The sequence below is a fragment of the Physella acuta genome, unplaced genomic scaffold (genome assembly GCF_028476545.2).
Source record: "Physella acuta isolate Inbredline_101_S28 unplaced genomic scaffold, ASM2847654v3 ptg000311l, whole genome shotgun sequence".
Classification (NCBI taxonomy): domain Eukaryota; kingdom Metazoa; phylum Mollusca; class Gastropoda; family Physidae; genus Physella; species Physella acuta.
The window spans coordinates 965985-983905 of record NW_026731830.1 but is presented as its reverse complement, the minus strand read 5'-3'; the positions used below and the strand labels follow the sequence as shown (position 1 = coordinate 983905).

Genomic DNA, 17921 nt, shown 5'->3' with positions numbered 1-17921 from the left:
ATTTGAAGCGCGTGACGCTATTTTAGAGCATATTATATTGAGGTTAAATGGAGGATGTAAATGATGCAGTCATTGAATGGTTGAATATCGAAATAGATAAAGTAAATTTTATAAGTTTAGGCCGAGTAAGTTTTATTGCATACATTTTATAGCGTACGTAGATCTAAATCAAATTTGAATGAAATAGTTCATTTCTTTATATTCTAAAATCGGAAGATGACGCCATTAGGTTTGTGTTCTTTCCTGTAAACATTTGGCGTGTGACGTCATTGTTTATTGCGTTTTTGTCACAACTATAAATAATTTTCCGGTTGCATAATTAAAATTGTTTTTCTACACCTAAAGTTTTGCAGATTATCTGAAGAAATGTAAAGAGAGCGGCTGATTATTTAAGTGAATCGGATTAGAAAATCAAAATGAATGTTTTACACACTGACCAAGTATAAAAGTACCTTAGTCTAACATGTACAAATGTTGGAAAAATAGTACTACCGTTACCTATACCTGCCTTAGCGTGTTACTGTTCAGCCGACTAGGACTACGCAACCTTTTTATTTGTTTTGCTTCCGTGTATTACCCGGCTAACTAAATGTGCTTAATAATAAAGCAGATTGGATTTCTTCGCCACCCTAGAAAAAAAAAACAACGTGTATCCTCTGCTGCATAACACTTCTATAAAGATAATTCAGACATCACATACAAAATTGACAAACCACAAAAACGGAATTACAGTTTCTTTTGGACGATAAATTCGACATTTCTGTTTGTAAGCACACATATTATATCTTATAGAATCATTTTAGCTTGTTTCTATTGGTCAGCTTAAAGCGAAATGAGGGTGATACAAGAAGCTCTTGGTACGAATACTAATTTCTCCAAACGCCACAAACATTTGCGGTAGATTGGGTCTTTTTTAGTTGTTAACTGTTTGGCAAATTAATTTTACATTTTAGAAATGAATGTTATTAAAACTGATTTTTTGTTAAAATCTATTTTCTCGACATAACATAGCCCTAACACATTATTTAAAAATTAAAATGTCTATTGATATAAGCTTGAACAGCCTTGACCAATTGATGCACGTGAGGATTGTGACACTCACACTCCAGCCCGTCACGTGACACCTGACTATGACAACTTAAACCTTCATCGTTTGTGAAAAGTGCATCCCATTTTAAACTCAGGATAGATATTTCATGATAACATCTCGCTATCTTATTCATATAATGTGTTTAAGCTGTTTTATTGATGAATTTGTATGCGACGATGAAAAAAACAAAACAATGAACACAACTATTTTGAACACACAGAAATGTATTTTGATGGAGTTTTAAAGAAAAAAGAGGGTGCTAGACCAGTGGTTATTAACATTTCGTACAATTACACTTGCAAGATACAAATAATACAATCAATAATAATAGATTAGGATGGCCACGAGTAAAGGATATTAGTAACGGTAAAAGTGCTAAACTGAACACAAGATTAAAACCCACACTATCCTTGATCCAAGCCTAAAATATAAACCCTACGTTATTTCTTATACTAACCCTTACTCTAACAGTCAAATCTGCAATAGATTTCATATAACCCTAATCCTAACCTAAATCCAAAACTATCACTGATCCTAGCCCTTCACCTAATCCATATTATCTACGATCTTTATCCTGACACAAACCTTAATCCAGACAATATCCATGTCACCAACATAGTCTAAACTATGACCCTTCCAGCACTAATGAAAGAAATACTCTTGACTCTATAATGTATAAGGATAGAAGATTATTTTAATAACAGGCTAAATATTTACAGCAAAGTTTTTAAATCAGATGATCAATATTGTCCAGTTTTGCAAAAAGCTTATGTATGAAATACATTTTACAATAGCAAACACCGTAAAGAAGTCTTATAAAACATTAAAGAACAACAGGCATTCCACGATATCACAGCGGCCTCTAGGTTTTGGGCAAGCGTCGATTTGGACATTTGCCCCATTCTTGCTAACGTCCGTTCGTGCAATTTTCCCATTCTAACAAACGTTCATCGCCTATAGGTCGTATTCGGGAAAAACGTTCATTCGAACATTTGTACCATTCTGGTAAATTTCGATTAGATCATTTGTTCTATTCGTGTAAACGTCTATTCGGGAATTTTTCCCGTTGGGACAAAGCCCATTCTGGCTTCTGTTTTTTTCGGGCAAAAAACGTTCAGGAAAAAGTCTGGCTCTTGTCTAGAATATGTTATTTATGTTAATATGTGTTTACTCATCCGTAAGTTTTGCTTTCCGTCCAGGGTAAAGAGTGCTGGAATATATTCCGTTCGGCGCAGACATAAAATTAAATGATATGTACTGAAAGCGGCATTTAAAAATTAAATTAAAAGCAATATTCGGTATTCTCAGTAGACATGAGGTGTATTCCAAACAGTAAACAAAGTATTTAACTTTATCTTACTCCTGTCGCTTTTTAGGCTATCGTAGCGATTTTAATCGACTTGTGTAAAAGCCTAGTTTTTAAAGTATTGATAGAATAATAAAAGTGGTTATACATGTTTTTCATGATTTTGGATGTTGTAAAACATAAACTGAGAAGTCTACAGTTAAACGTTAATATACATCTTTATTGTGTGAGAAATAAACGTAGAAGTTATCGTAACATATGGCCTGGAAAATACAAAAAAAAAAGTGAATTTAGTTTTGGAAGATTTTTTTTATTTTAAATTAAATTATTTTAAAATTTTCTTTAGATAGATCATGTATTTGGTAGAAAATGAAATTATTTTTGTTGTCAACAAACACATCAATCGGATTAATTGTAAGTATCTGATCTTGACATATGTACCAGCTATGATATTTCCGTATATACGTAAAGGCAGTTAATAACTATATTAGTGCGTTAGGGAATTCGTAGATTGAACTATTAAAAAAAGCAAATGTTTAATTACATTGATGAATGTATAGATTTATTATCAACCCAATAAAAATGATTACAACAAACGTCGGATTAATGTAAGTATGTGCGGCTCAACTAATGGATAGGTTGTGCATCTAAATTAATCACAGAACTCAGTTTAGCAGCTGATTAAACAAATGGGTTTACTGGAATTCGAACTCCAGTCACATGCGTCTTTGGAAATGAACAAATAGAAAATACTGTATTAATAAGTTTTACAGTAAAAACAAAACAATTTGAATAACATATTTTTTATGGTAATTTCTTTACATTCAAGTAAGTTGTGCAGGTATGTGCAAATCCTTTGCGTTATGTGTACCGGCTGACAATTATTTTGCATAAGAGTGAGTAAAGTAGAATATTCTGATAAAAAGTTTGGCCATTAAGTATATATATATATATATATATATATATATATATATATATATATATATATATATATATATATATATATATATATATATATATATATATATATATATATATATATATATATACAAATATTTATACATAAAATACTCAATGAAAATTTTATATATATATATATATATATATATATATATATATATATATATATATATATATATATATATATATGACTGTGTGTATATTGTGTAATTGCATACGTTTTAATTGTCTTCTGTATATTCCAAAACTGTTAAAATAAATAAGTACTTCTGCATTTTAAACTGTTTCTTTTGAGTTCCCACTCTGTAAGTTAGAGTTATCTCCGTTTAACAAGTTCCCGCTATCCGTTTTGTTGTCCTGGCTGACCTTGACACTTAGGTCACCGGAAGTGAGGTTATCCTGACCAAAGTTGTCATGGAAACGCGGATTCCTCCTGGCGAAGACGTAGGCGATGCATAGGAAGAGGATGGAGACGGTGGTAGCGACGGTGATGTAGCCGTGCAGCTTGTTTTTGAAGACCTCGTTGTCGTACAGCAGACAGCGCCCCCTGGTAGAACATTTGACGTCCCAGATGACGCAGATGCCGTCGATGACGTAGCCGATGATGACTGGACCCAGAAGCCAGCCTGTGCAGGTAGGTTGGAATTGGAAAGGGAGATCACATTTTAGCTTAAACTTCACATCCGTGTAGGATTTAAAATAATTCCTAATTTTAAATTAACAATAGCTTATAATAGCACACACTATGTGTATGGATCATAAAAAGAAAAAGACATCTTTTTAGAAAAAAAATCGATCCAAAAATACTCTACAGAAAAAACATTCTCTCTCGTACTTACACTAACACGACATGATTTAGGGAACTAACACTACGGTTATGGAGATTAACACATATTTCTTAAATCTCTAAATAGCTTACTCCTTTATTGGCACAAGCTAAACATTAGTGATTATACAATGACAGGGAAGCTAACTCTTACCGAATAAAGAATTCATGAATGCCTGGAACCCTAAGGCCAAAGCCTTGTCACGTGGGTCAACGCTCCTGGATTAAATCATATTTTAAAGATTAATTATTTCATACAGATTGTTTGCAGTGTTTCTTCCAGATATTGGGGCCACTTGACATTTTAAAACTTTCGGGGGGGGGGGGGGGCGGACCAAATCTTCGGAGGGGGGGCCGGACACTGTTAAAAGTATATATTTTCTATATAAATTATATTTCGTTTCGAAGCGATGCCTGGAAGAAACTCTGATTGTTTGCTTAACTATTGAAATCAACAAGAATTATTCAATATATATTTATCTCTCTCTCTCTCTCTCTCTCTCTCTCTGTATATATATATATATATATATATATATATATATATATATATATATATATATATATATATATATATATATATATATATATTGCGCCTCGGAATATCCTGTAAGCTCTATGGCGGCTATGTTCGTTTTAAAAACACCCTCAATATTAATACAGAGGCACTCAACATTAGGTGATTAAACTGTGCAAAGAGCAATTCGTGGAGCCCGTGACATCCTTGCGGTCACCGAAGTGTGTTCTACCTCGCTTTTACGGATAGTGATTAGCGTACACTCAAGGTTTTATGCTCGCCCTGGTGTTTTCTGGACGGTAGTGTAGGTAAACTGGAGTCCCGACAAATACGATCCAAGAATGTAAAATAATTTAAAATGTAATGGTAACGCGTCTATGAACGTAGGAATGGTGAGACTTTCTTTTGAGACAGGGGACGGGCACGCTAGTTTTATACTAAAAATTAAGTTGCAATGTTTTATGTATTGCAAAATTATATTATTGACGAAATATATTTTAGGGTTTTCATCATGTTAAATACCGTGGACCCAATGTGGAGTATAAAGACTCTACTATTACTTTTCATCATATTCGGTTTTAGAGAAATATTCATATTCGGTGTTCTGGTTTTTAAATTTTATATTAAATACTGCATAATCGTAACTCATAACGATCCTATATATTATAAAAGGAAGATTTAGGGCGTAAACCTAAACATCACGAGAAGAAGCAATGTTGTTTGACCTGAGTTAAAGCACTGCGATTTAAGACGACGCATCATGACATAAATATAAACCGGGAGTGATCTCCCCTAAACTTTCTCGAATATTCTTATATAAAATAACAGGGGATGGGAACTCGGGCTATAGACATGATTTTTAATCCATTTTAAATACTTAAAGTTTTAAAAATAGAATAAAATCTCGTAGACAAATTAATTGCACACCAAGTGAACGCCAAATAAAAAAGCGCATAATGGTGCGCAATATTATTATTACTTTTAAAATTTACATTAGTTTTTTGAGAAATCGGAAGTAGCGTAAAGTACTACTTCCAGTCAACGGAAATGACTCAAAATTTAATAGAAGGTAGAGAATTAGATCTTTTACTTACAAATGAAATTTCATTTATCTATCTGAAATAGTACTCAAGTTATAGGCTTTTGAAAAATTCAAAGTAGGAAAAGTACCACTTCCGGTTATCGGAAATCGCTCAAAAGTTGATACGGATCTACGATTTTGATTAAATACTTATATATGAACTTTCATTAACCTAGCTGTAACGGTACTCAAGTTATCGTGTTTACACACGGACAGACAGACACACAGACAGACACACAGACACACAGACATACGGACAAGATTGCAAAATTATGTTTTTTCCGTATCAGTGAGGTGTGAAACGTCGAGATTTGTAAAAATCTCGATTTTTTTTTTTGCACGATTACAAGACTTTCTCTATACTTCGTATATACGAGAAAGTAATAAGATGAACAATATGTTAGGAGGCCGTGGAGAGTAGGGATCTTTAGTTGAGGCTCTATGTTTCACAACAAATCTAAAAAGATATTAATGATGTAGATATAGCCGAAAACAAGGGAACTTGTGCAGTAGCGAATTATCATGACAAGCTGAATGATCAATACTTCGACTGAATCGTTTAGACCTAACTCAAGACGTAAAATAAAATTATCTAACGACGACGAAACCCACCTTATGACAACAAGAAGTTTGGGTACTATCGCCAGTGTTGCAACGAGAGACCGTATGGTGAAGAAAAAAGCGTAGCCGTAAATGTGGTCGCAGCCGTATTCACAGAAACCGCTGGTAGCTTGACCACCAGGAATACAGGTGCAGTTCTGGTACACCTAACAAAGAAACGAAAAATTATTACGTTTATTACATATTTAAGCACAATCAATGTTTGTTTATGGAAACAAAGTGGTAGTCAACTAACTTTATGTTTACAGTTGTTTATTTGTGATGCTATTTTGTGTTTATTTTGTAATGTTCAGCTCCCCCTCAATAGATGAGTAAACTCCACAATCCCAACGAATCTTACTCTATTATTGCACTCGATTATTGTAAATTTTCCTCAGGTCATTACGGGCCCTACTAAACATACAAAGTACTGTACTCAATGTATATTTCAATCAAATACAAGGGGAGTATAGCTCTCGACATGGAAAAAAAACACAAAGTTCACAAGAGGATGGTGTAAATAGTTGGAGTGGAAAGGTATCCAAGCTAGAGCCGAAAAAAAATTCTCCCACTCTCTAGCCGAAATCATGAACTAACGTATCCTCAATCTGTAACCTCAGCCAATAATGTAAGCTACACCATGCTTGAATGAAGCGCATCGAGTCAAAGCTCCCGTTTATCTGGTAGCGCCTGAGCTGACGTAGAATCACTCTGGTGTTATGGTTGAGCGGCAAGAAGAAGAAAAAAAACGTCCTACTGGAAAAATATTTGTAACCGACGGTTTTCAAACAAAATTGATTTAATTCATCTTTTATGATAATTAATAAAGTATTTTTAAAAAGCAAAACATATTTTCTTTACTCCGTTGGTGACTTTTGAGCAGCCGGCTGTACATGGTGAGTAGTAGGTCTTGCCGTCTTGACCACAGATGGCGAAGTAGCTGTTGTCAGCACACTGGCACCCTGTGTTGCACGTCGTGTTGGTGCTAGATCGATGAAATTTGTAGAAAAGTAATTTAAAAAAAAATTGAAAAGCAAAACAAAACAAATATGAATGACTTGTTGTAATACCTTTTTGAAGTGGATAACACCCCGATTTCTAACAAAAGCTTACCTTTTGTACAACACAATAATTTACATTTAAAATACATTAGTTTAGTAATATAATTCCACACTAAAATCCCATAGTAAATTCATAGTAATATAAATAGCGTAGCGCCGTGTGTATCTTAGCTCGAGACTGTCAAAAGTTTTTTTTTTAAAATGAGACTTACGAATTATATTGCCTAGTTATGTTCCCGTGTGTCTAAAAACTAGAATTTTGAAATAGCCTTGGTAAGCTAGGGTCCTATGTGTCTATGAAACTAAACTGTTTATTTACCTCTACAACTTTCAAAACTTTTCAGATCTAATTAGATCTAGAGCTAAGGAAAAACTAGACTTATCGTAGATTCTAGATCTAGATTCTACCTCTCTCTAGATGTAAATCTAGATTCTATGCCAATAAAAATGAGTTTCTGTACTAAACCATTTCAGGCCTTGTTTGTTAATCTATGGATTTGGCTAATTTGGGATACAATTTCGTTTGAAATAATAGGGCCTATTCGCGTAAAGTTTCTTACGCGGACTCAGTTTAAATCTACGTAAATTACACTACTTATTCAGCATCTAAGTTGAGGTGCCTAAATAGCTGAGATAATAGTGTAACAATTACCATGCGGGTGGTACGTGTTCGAGATACACCATGTCAATGTTCATTATTTTTCAAATGTTTTTTTTAGATGTGGATGATAACGTTGCCTAGCGGGACTTGGCGGGACACGGGGCTGGTGAAGTAGAGTTCACCTGTTTCTGTCTTCTCAGCATATGAAGCGATAGTGTGGTCAGACCCACGCTAAGCCAAAATAGGTGTTTTTAAAAGACACAAACAAAATAACTACCATTGAACAGCCGGGTTTTTAACGAAATCATTTAATTTTCTTAATTTTAAGTCTCTTAATCAGTGTGTGCATTTAATATGGTGTTGTGTTGACTAATATTGTATATAATTTTGTTTTAATTTTTCTAATAGGTATTGATAGTCTATGTTATTTAAAATTTTAGCTATTGAGTTTTTTCTTTGCTTTGTTACTAAAATCGTTCAACTTGTATTAAAGCACATAGCGTTTTGACCAATAACTTTTTTATAAAATATATTTCTCAAACAAGTATAATATTAAAATATATAGGCCTATAATTCCGTGTAATGGGTACCGACGGCTAGTGTATATAATAATGTCAAAAATAGACAGTCGAATTAATTTGGCCAATTATGGACATAATAATATCTACTTATACAGTTGAATTACCTCGGCCAGTTATGAACCTCTGGTTGGCGACATTGAAAGAAAAACGCCATGACGCACGCAAACAAGGAGATGGACGTTACGATAATCACAAACTTGAGGGCCCTCATAGTCGTCATCTTGATACGTTTGGTCAAGTACCCTCCCATAAACGTTCCAAGCGTCGATGCAAACAGGGATTTAGCAGCTTAACAAAACAAAATTAATTAGTTTTTCTCATCACCCTCAGTTAGAATGTCAATTATAAGATTCAATAGACAGAAGTAAAATATTATTAATGCCAATTATAGGATTTAGAAGACAAAAGTAAAATAACACTAATGTCACTTATGAGATTCACGAGACACAAGTAAAATATTATTAATTTCAATTATAAGATTCACTACACAAAATTAAAAGAGTATTTAAGTTAATTATGAAATACATCATACTACCACTTAAAACTCTTACACTTTATTTAAAGTTGAGTTAATTTAAACGTATATCGAATGAAAAAATTAAATAATATTTACTTTTTTGAATTCAAAGTATAGAGGAAATATTGTAATAGGGAAAAAAATCGGAATTGAGATATTCACAAATTTCGACGTTTTATTGTATAAATAATATCTTATTCAAAGTCGAGCATAATAATTTGTGTAACCAAAGACGATACGTTTTACTACTCGTATTTATAGAAACAATACACGACCTAGGCCTAAGTTTGCATTGCCTACCCATGACATAGTTAGCCTTGTATGTGGGTAGATTAAACATTCCCTCCAGATATTTGGGTGTGTAGGAGTTACCACTGCTGACGGCAAACAATATGCAGCACGCTGAGATCATCATGCAGACGTACACGGGGTTTGTCAAAAGTCGAACCATCGTCGCCAAAAATTCTACGAAAAAAGGTTGATGAACATTGTTTAACTTTAAATTTTAGTTGTTGAATAAAGTTCAAGTTTAGTGTTAATTGCTGAATTTTCTAAACTTTGATATACAATTTTACATGTTACTACTGAAGTAAATAATATTTTAAAGTAGGCCTATACAAGTTTCTTTACACGTATTAAATCATTTGAAATAATTGGTTATGCAGGGCCTATTTTAGTGTGTTCCATAGTTTATTTTTTTAACTGTTTAAATATTTACATATTTTGAGATGTTTTGACATAAAGATTACGTATATATTGATAGGTTATTTACCATTAAAATAAAAAATGTTTCAGATTGAGAGAAGCCGAAACATGATGCCATTTATAACTTAGAGTTTAGAGTGTGTGAATTTTTTTTAAATTTATGAATTTCTTAATTGATGGCAAATAAACTATTCTATAATTTATGAAAACTAACCTTTGATATAATTAATGATGTACTCTATGCTGAGTTTAGCTTTCCAGCGTAGGTTTTCTGGATGATTAATGTTTCCGGTGTTATCAGGGCGATTAACGTTTCCGTTTGTTATTAATTCTGTTCCTAAATTGCTTCCTTGACTGACACTACACAAAAATACATTGCAAAAATTATGATAACAGTGAGTGTTATAAATTTTAAACATAAGATAATGTCAGAGCGATTAGGGTAGGTGACAAAATAGTCGAGTTTGATTGATATCTAAGAAATCACAGAAAAACAACCTTTTCACTACAAAATTTATATCGTTTTTCCTCTTTATACATAACTTTACAAATGATAAACTAATTTGAAATTATATACATGAAAAGAAGTATCCCCAATGATCTTGCACATAGTTTGTATTTATTAAAAATTTTGAAAATAATATTGAATATTGCCATTATTTAAAAAAATACTGTCAAAAATGGGTTAAAATACGTTCATTCATGGGTTTTAACAAAAACATAATTCAATAACAACGTGATGTAAAACTCATTTAACCTGTAGATATTGTTTTCTTTAACAGTTCAAAAAGCTTGACTTATACAAGAGATCGTTTCATACCTTTCGTGACTCTGTTTTTTCTGTTTCTTTGAGACCTTCTGTGGAAGCTTCCTCGGGAAACAAAATAACGGGATGGATACAGCCAGGGCCAGACAACCAAAGGTTACATAACCCAGCCACCAGGCCCCTATCCATCTGGGGTGGGTCGGGGTTAGCTGGGTGTCTGAGGAGATAGGACACTCACATTAGATCCACAAGATTCATTTCAGTGTCATGAGAAAATAAATTTTAATTAAAATTTCAACATCAAAAATGACAAAAACAAACGATAAATTATAAAACTAATTAAATTGTTTTGGTAAAAATCTTATAAATAATGTAGGTCAGTAGGTTTTAAATTTAAATTAACAAAAAAAAAGAAAGAAACGTGGGTAACGTTGTGTGTTTTTAGGAATAGCGTTGATCTCAGGAATTTGCTTTTATTAAAGCAAACACGTTTGTTATATTTAAATTTGTTTTATTAAATAGATTTTTTAAATAAAATAAAATGTTATATTTTTGCGTTTTTATTATTCTAACTGTTTTTCCTGGCTGTTTATTTCTCGCAATTTGAACCAGCATCTTAAATAATCGTTCTAGACGTCACTGAATAAAGATAATCACAAGAAAAAGTGTTCCTACCTTCCAGCGTGACGTACATCCGGGTGAAAACGCCCCCCAGCAAATACGCCAACACAGGCCCAAATATACCAACACTTATAATGATTCCTGTGTCAATTGTAGAGGTAAATCAAAATGACTAAATACAATATTATTGTAATCCTAAAATGTTTATGGTCTAGTATTTAACAGTACAGTTTGGTTGTTAATTCCAGTGGAATCTGTTGTAAAATAAAAGTCAAGTTTGTGACAAAACCGTTCGTCTGTTTTTTAAAGAAAACAAGTATAGAAGAAACGATCTTATAATATGTTGCTTTATAAATGCAGGGCACGAAGCCAATAAGGACGAGATGGACAAAGCAACGACGTCATTGGATGAAGGTCAACAATGATTGGACTAAGGTGATCGTTTCATAACTACTCAAAATAACAGAGGACGGAAAGATTTTGCAGAAAATTATGAGAAAATAAGCGTAGTGACCCAACGCATTCAATAGGCTTTAATGTTAGATCGATTGATTAAATGCGTGTTGAATGTTCAAAAGGTCTGGAATTTGAGTGCCATATATAATTACCCATAAATATTCCAGTGTTGGTTTTCTTTGTGTTATTATCAATATACGTCACTGTGAAGGCTGTTCTCGGGGCTTTCCCGAAGCCCTGTATCATCATACCCAGGAAGATGATGACGAGAGAGATAATGGCCGTGTTCTCTGACGTCAGGTGACTTCTCTTGTCTGCTGCTGATGCACATGTGCTGGAGGTCCGGTTGTGGCCATCACACATGGCACCGTAGAGAGTTCTGGAAGAGGTCACGTTGGTCTGTAGCTGACCAGTGTCCGTGCGCGCGCCAAAGATGAAGTGAGGCAGGGAGCAGGCCAGACCTGATACACCAAATGTGATCGTCGCTATACCTGGATATGGCATGAAATTTATGATTTTTTTTTCTATTCTTGTTTTAAAGATGCTTTTTACTTATATTACATAGTTTCAACAGCATTCGTCATTATTCCCCCATACATATTACAATTTAGTGAAATGTACACAAGGTATCGTTATAGCTCGTCGAAATCGTCCCCGAAATAAAGACTACATACGAAACTTGGTTCCCAAACATCAGTCACGCAGAATATATTTTAAAATGTTGATAATTCTGACCTAGTGACCTCGGGATGTGTAGTTTCGGAGCCGAGTAGCTAAGGAAAAGCACACAGATGAGAAACCCCACATCATTGGCTGCCAGGATCAAACCTGTCTGTTTGGAGTTCAGGCCAAATTGTCTCTCTAGCGTCGTCACCTATTCGGAGTCAACATAATATCAAGTCTAAAGACATGACAGAAATTCACTTTGCATTTTAATTCTATGCGGAGTCGAAAACAAGTTCAACTCAACAGATGTTTATGAAATTTCGGCATTTTGACGACAATCCTTTTGTTTATGTGCCACCAAATTGTAATAGTAAAATAATCGGTAACAACATCTTTTACCATAGTTTCTTACAAATATAAGTTGAATAAGTGCATAGCATAATAAAAGAAAAAAAAAACCCAAACAAAACATATATATATATATATATATATATATATATATATATATATATATATAATTACATGTATATATGTATATTGATTCTAAATGGATACATCAATCATCCGCTGTCTTATTATCATGACAGCTAATGATGATGGGTTAATTCCAATTGAGCTGATTATAGATTAATATTTTAATCTGACCTTAGATGTGGAATACGGGTTGTGAGGAAAACACCATGCGCCACATAGATGGAGAGAGAGAGAGAGAGAGAGAGAGAGAGAGAGAGAGAGGGAGAGAGAGAAAGGAATGCTCTGCAATAACACACGGGTCGGGTAAAGTTCAGGGCCAATGGACAGCGACAGATGGTAATCGTTTTATTGTTTATTTGCCTCAATGGGGTTACAATGTACCAAATAACTAGAGATAGCACAAACCAAATAGCCTACAACATGGACTAATTTCAAACCCTATAACTCTTTTTATGTCTAGCAACATTTCTTTATTTTATCCTTCATCATATGATATGCAACACGGTTACAGTCTTAATTCATGAAAACTAAGTTTAATTTACATATGAAATACTTAGGAAAATGACATTTGCGCAGCTTGTTATCTTATTGATTACTTTCTACAAACACAAATAAAGTAAATCGATCCTTTAATTAACTCGCAACATGTCAGAAAACCAATCTTAGGTACGGAGTGGCCTAGCGGTAGAAAGCTGGACTGCTAACACGTAATTCTCGAGTTCGAATCCGAGTTCAACTTTGTAGACCGTCCCTGAGTTCAAAGTGCATGAGGGCATAGTGCTGACCATACTATTCCTTCATATGCTGAGGTTACAGAAACAAGTGAACTCTACTTCACTTGACCCGTAGACCGTCAGGTTTGAAAGGGAAACTTTGCTTTTACTTTCGTAACTCGAAACATGGCAGAAAACCCACATGTAATATGAGGTAATAAAACCCACATGTAATATGTGGTAATGAAACCCACCTGTATGATGACGTAATAAACCCACCTGTAAGATGACGTAAGTAAACCCACCTGGGAGTTGACGTACGACGTCAATGTCGAGGTCAACAGTGCCGCGAAACTGTATATCAGGGTGAAGCTCCAGATGTTGGCACACGGCTGCAAGATGTCCGGCTTGAATGTCCACACCCCACACCTCGTGTCCACGGCTAGCTCTGTGTCTTCTCCATCCTGGTCTCTACCTTCGCCAGGCTGGCGTTTGTGGTCGCCAGGCTGGCGTATATCCGGTCCTTGTTTTGGTTCCTGGTGTCCGTTTTGAGAAACGATCTTGTATCCCTTACCGATCATTTTTCTTAAAATAAATTTGCTCTTGAACCTTATATAATTGGTATTTCAATTTGGTTCAAATTTCAGAGAGGGATACAACTAGCTGGTCTGTAACCTTTGTTTAACACAGCTGTAAAGTCCTTAACTGCATTTATAAAGTAACAATTAGAACGCTTTTTTGAGTTGTAGACTTCTTATTTAATATTGAAATACACTATACTTATGCTTTTTTTAAAAAAATCAGTTACATACATTTCGTTTTTCTTTTGTACACCCAAATTGCATAAAACAATATATTTCCTTTAAAAAAAGGTTTCTGTAAACTAACGATTTAGAGTTTGCAGTAAATATATATTTTGAAATAGTATCGTGTACGAATTTAGAGTTAACTAAAACCTAACTTACATATGTAATTATAAACTTGGAACATCAAATAAAAAATATATAATAAAATAAACTTTGAACCTGGATTCACGTAAGCTACATGCGAACAAAAAAACTTGAAAAATTGTCTTACTTTAAAAAAAAAATGTCTTCAAAGATATCCAACTATTCAAGAAAATGAAGTAATTACTTTCACCAATAAATAACTAGACTATACTAAAAGCTGCTGGACTGAAACTAATTTATAACAAGTTTGCCCTCTCGAATTGTATTATGTTATTTTGCTTAAACTGCGTTTGGTTGAGTGACGTTTTTAATTGTGGCAGCTGTACTTGACAGCATGTGAGCTGTTGATCGCAGGATCAAAACCAAGTCAGATCAAGCAGATCAGGCATGAAGGAAATTTTTGACAAAATTAACTGGAAATGATGTTGTTTAGCTGCGGTAATTAGCGGAATTTATTAACTCAATTTATGTTGTTTTTTTTAACTATGGTCATGTAGCAAAGCTGGATCATTTGAAGCACGTGATACTATTTTAGAGCACATTAGATTGGGGTTAAATGGCGGATGTGAATGGTGTAGTCATTGAAGCCATTACGGAATGTTTGAATATGGGGGGGGGGGGGGTGGGAGGTGTCAGATATTGAAGCCATCACTGAATGGTTGAATATGAGGGGGGGGGGGACTGGGTAGGTGTCAGACATTGAAGCCATCACTGAATGTTTGAATGTAGGGGGGGAGGGGGTAGGTGTCAGACATCGAGGGCACACGAATGGCACGCGAGGTTCACACAATGAGGTAAAAAATCCTAAAATGATAGTCGTTGCTTGCTGGGTGAAAATTACACACACACACACTCACAAAAACACACGTGCACATATAAATATATATATATATATATATATATATATATATATATATATATATATATATATATATATATATATATATATATATATATATATATATATATATATACGTATGGTATGAATAGATTATGACAGCTCTAAAAGAACCACATGTAAGTCTTATACTGTCGATTCTTTCTGCACTAATTTAACTAAGGCAGACAAACCGCTCACAAAACTATTTAACCTACACTCCTTAAAACACAGCCAAAGAAGTATCACTTAATTTACTTTTAGGGCGCTTTTGCAGTGCTATTCACCAATACATAATAATAAACATGTACAGTCAGTGGCGTTGCTAGGTCGGTTGCCACCCGGTGCGGCACTTGGTGGTGTCACCCCCCACCTTAAAAGAAACAATATATATATATATATATATATATATATATATATATATATATATATATATGTATATATATATATATATATATATATATATATATATATATATATATATATATATATATATATATATATATGTGTGTATTTGTGTGTGTCAGGCATATAATTTAAAGATATGCCACATACGCGTACATGTGTGTTTATAAGCTTTAATCACTACAGACGTGATAGTAACGATGTTTATTTATAGTCTGATTAATAATATGGTTGAATGTAGCTTTGATTTCTGTGTAGTCAGTACGTTGACGTCATGGTGTTATCCTCAATTTAATAATTTTCTATGTGTACTTAAAAAACTATTTAACTTTCATTAATTATTAATGGAACTGGTAAAAATGCAGGTTTCTTCTGAAAATTTTGCAATTTTTTGCCTTGGTCTCATCCGGTGCGCCCCCCACCCCACCCCGCCCTCTCTAAGCCTGTGTGTAAAGTTTCGAAAAATTTTAGTTAATCTTAATTAAGACCCTTTAATCTACATTTGTCTGTACTTTGCATTATAGTTAGGATGTTTATGTTTTTTTTTTAATATGTCTACATTTATTTGTAAAATTAAATTTTAAATAAGATCAGACATTTTATAGAACAAAGAAAAACACCATTGATATAGCATTCTGACATCCAACAAATTAGTCCGTCTCATGCAAGCTGTGTCTGACAACTTAAGCTCCATCATAGGAATGGTGCATCACGTGATAGACCCATGATAGACCAGTCAGAGTATCGTCCCTTGTCACTTTGCTAATTTCTCTTTAATCATGTTCATTCATGAAATGTATTGCGATTGTCAAAATCACAGAAAAAAAACAAGTTTAAAAATTCACACACGCATTATGTTTTTTGGAGATGAATTCATGCATACTTTGAGTAGTCTAGACCAGTGGATCTCAACATATCTTACAAGTACCCTTGCTAGGAACATAATAACGGCGTTTGTTGATGGTGTGAATGAAAAGAAATATGGTAATCTCAGTACTCCCCCTTCCCCTGACACACACATAGCATTTTGTTAAAGCTATGTTTTTGCGTGTATAAGTAATTAAACATACAAGTCAATGAACGTATTTTTTGGTTTGACTTGACATTCTTGTGTGGGCCCTAATGAGCAAAGGGCTGCAGCAATGGCGTAGCGAGGTCGGGTGTCACCCATTGCGGCACTTAATGGTGTCACCCCCCTCAAACTTTCGATTTGCAACCCCCCCCTCTCCAAGTTTTCGATTTGCACCCCCCCACCCTCAAGTTTTTCTCTATATATTTTGCTATTTTTTGCCTTGGTGTCACCCCCCTAAATGGTGTCATCCGATGCGGTCCGCACCCCCCGCCCCCCCCCCCCTCGCTACGCCTCTGGGCTGCAGCCACACTTTTCCAGTGGGCTTGGTTTTGAGCGGCTCTCTATATTTGCGCCCACGTAAGCCCCGCACCCGTTTTTTTTTTTTTAAATTATGTATTTAATTTTTTTTAAGTTTTTTATTTATTTTATTTATTCATTTAGTTTTTTAATTTTAATTTTAATTTTTTTTTCTAGTCAATAAACGATGGAATATCCGAGGATTTAGACTTTTTTCACATCTTCGTGTCAGATCAATGATTAATTTTAAGGGTATCAGAAGATAAAGATGAATATTTGCTGAATTAGACCTACTAGATATACATTTTCACTCAGTTCTAAGCAGGCTAGTAAACTCCAATGACACGAGCTAATCTTACTAGACGTTTTAGTGATACATTTATATTAAGCTAAACAGGTCAGAATAACCAGACTTATACGTAAAAGGGGCGGGGCTTCTCTCTTTCATCTGACGTGGAATAAAGACAATACATGATAATCAACTTGCATTAATTAAGTTGTATAACTTTTTTCAGTTAATTAATCAGTACTATGCGATTTTAGTTCAGAATTTTGCAAGTTAATTTATGTTGGTCAAATGAATAGACGTAGCCTACATAGGTCAGTTGAACTATGGTCGAGGGACCTTTGTTTGTAGACGAACTGAATATAATTGGGTTCTAGAGACCTTTTTCTGTGGACTCGAAGGTCTTGTGAACTCATTTGTTGGTCTTTTGATCTTTGTTTTTGGTTGTACTACTTCTTTGGTCTTGTGATCTTTATTTATATGAGTAAACAGTGTT

General features: G+C 34.1%; 1 protein-coding gene across 1 annotated transcript; it reads right to left on the bottom strand.

The window, feature by feature from the left end:
• Positions 1-3577: 3577 nt before the first annotated feature.
• LOC131940199 (solute carrier organic anion transporter family member 2A1-like) lies at positions 3578-14679 on the bottom strand. The gene is made up of 13 exons (XM_059298828.1): positions 14616-14679; positions 13844-14243; positions 12421-12559; positions 11838-12176; positions 11284-11370; positions 10663-10825; positions 10057-10202; positions 9438-9602; positions 8725-8908; positions 7239-7362; positions 6390-6544; positions 4337-4401; positions 3578-3982 (listed from the first exon to the last, which is right to left on the bottom strand). Exons 2-13 carry the CDS (start codon positions 14117-14119, stop codon positions 3633-3635), a joined length of 2193 nt encoding a protein of 730 aa, XP_059154811.1. The 5' UTR covers positions 14120-14243; positions 14616-14679; the 3' UTR covers positions 3578-3632.
• Between the last annotated feature and the right edge of the window lie 3242 nt (positions 14680-17921).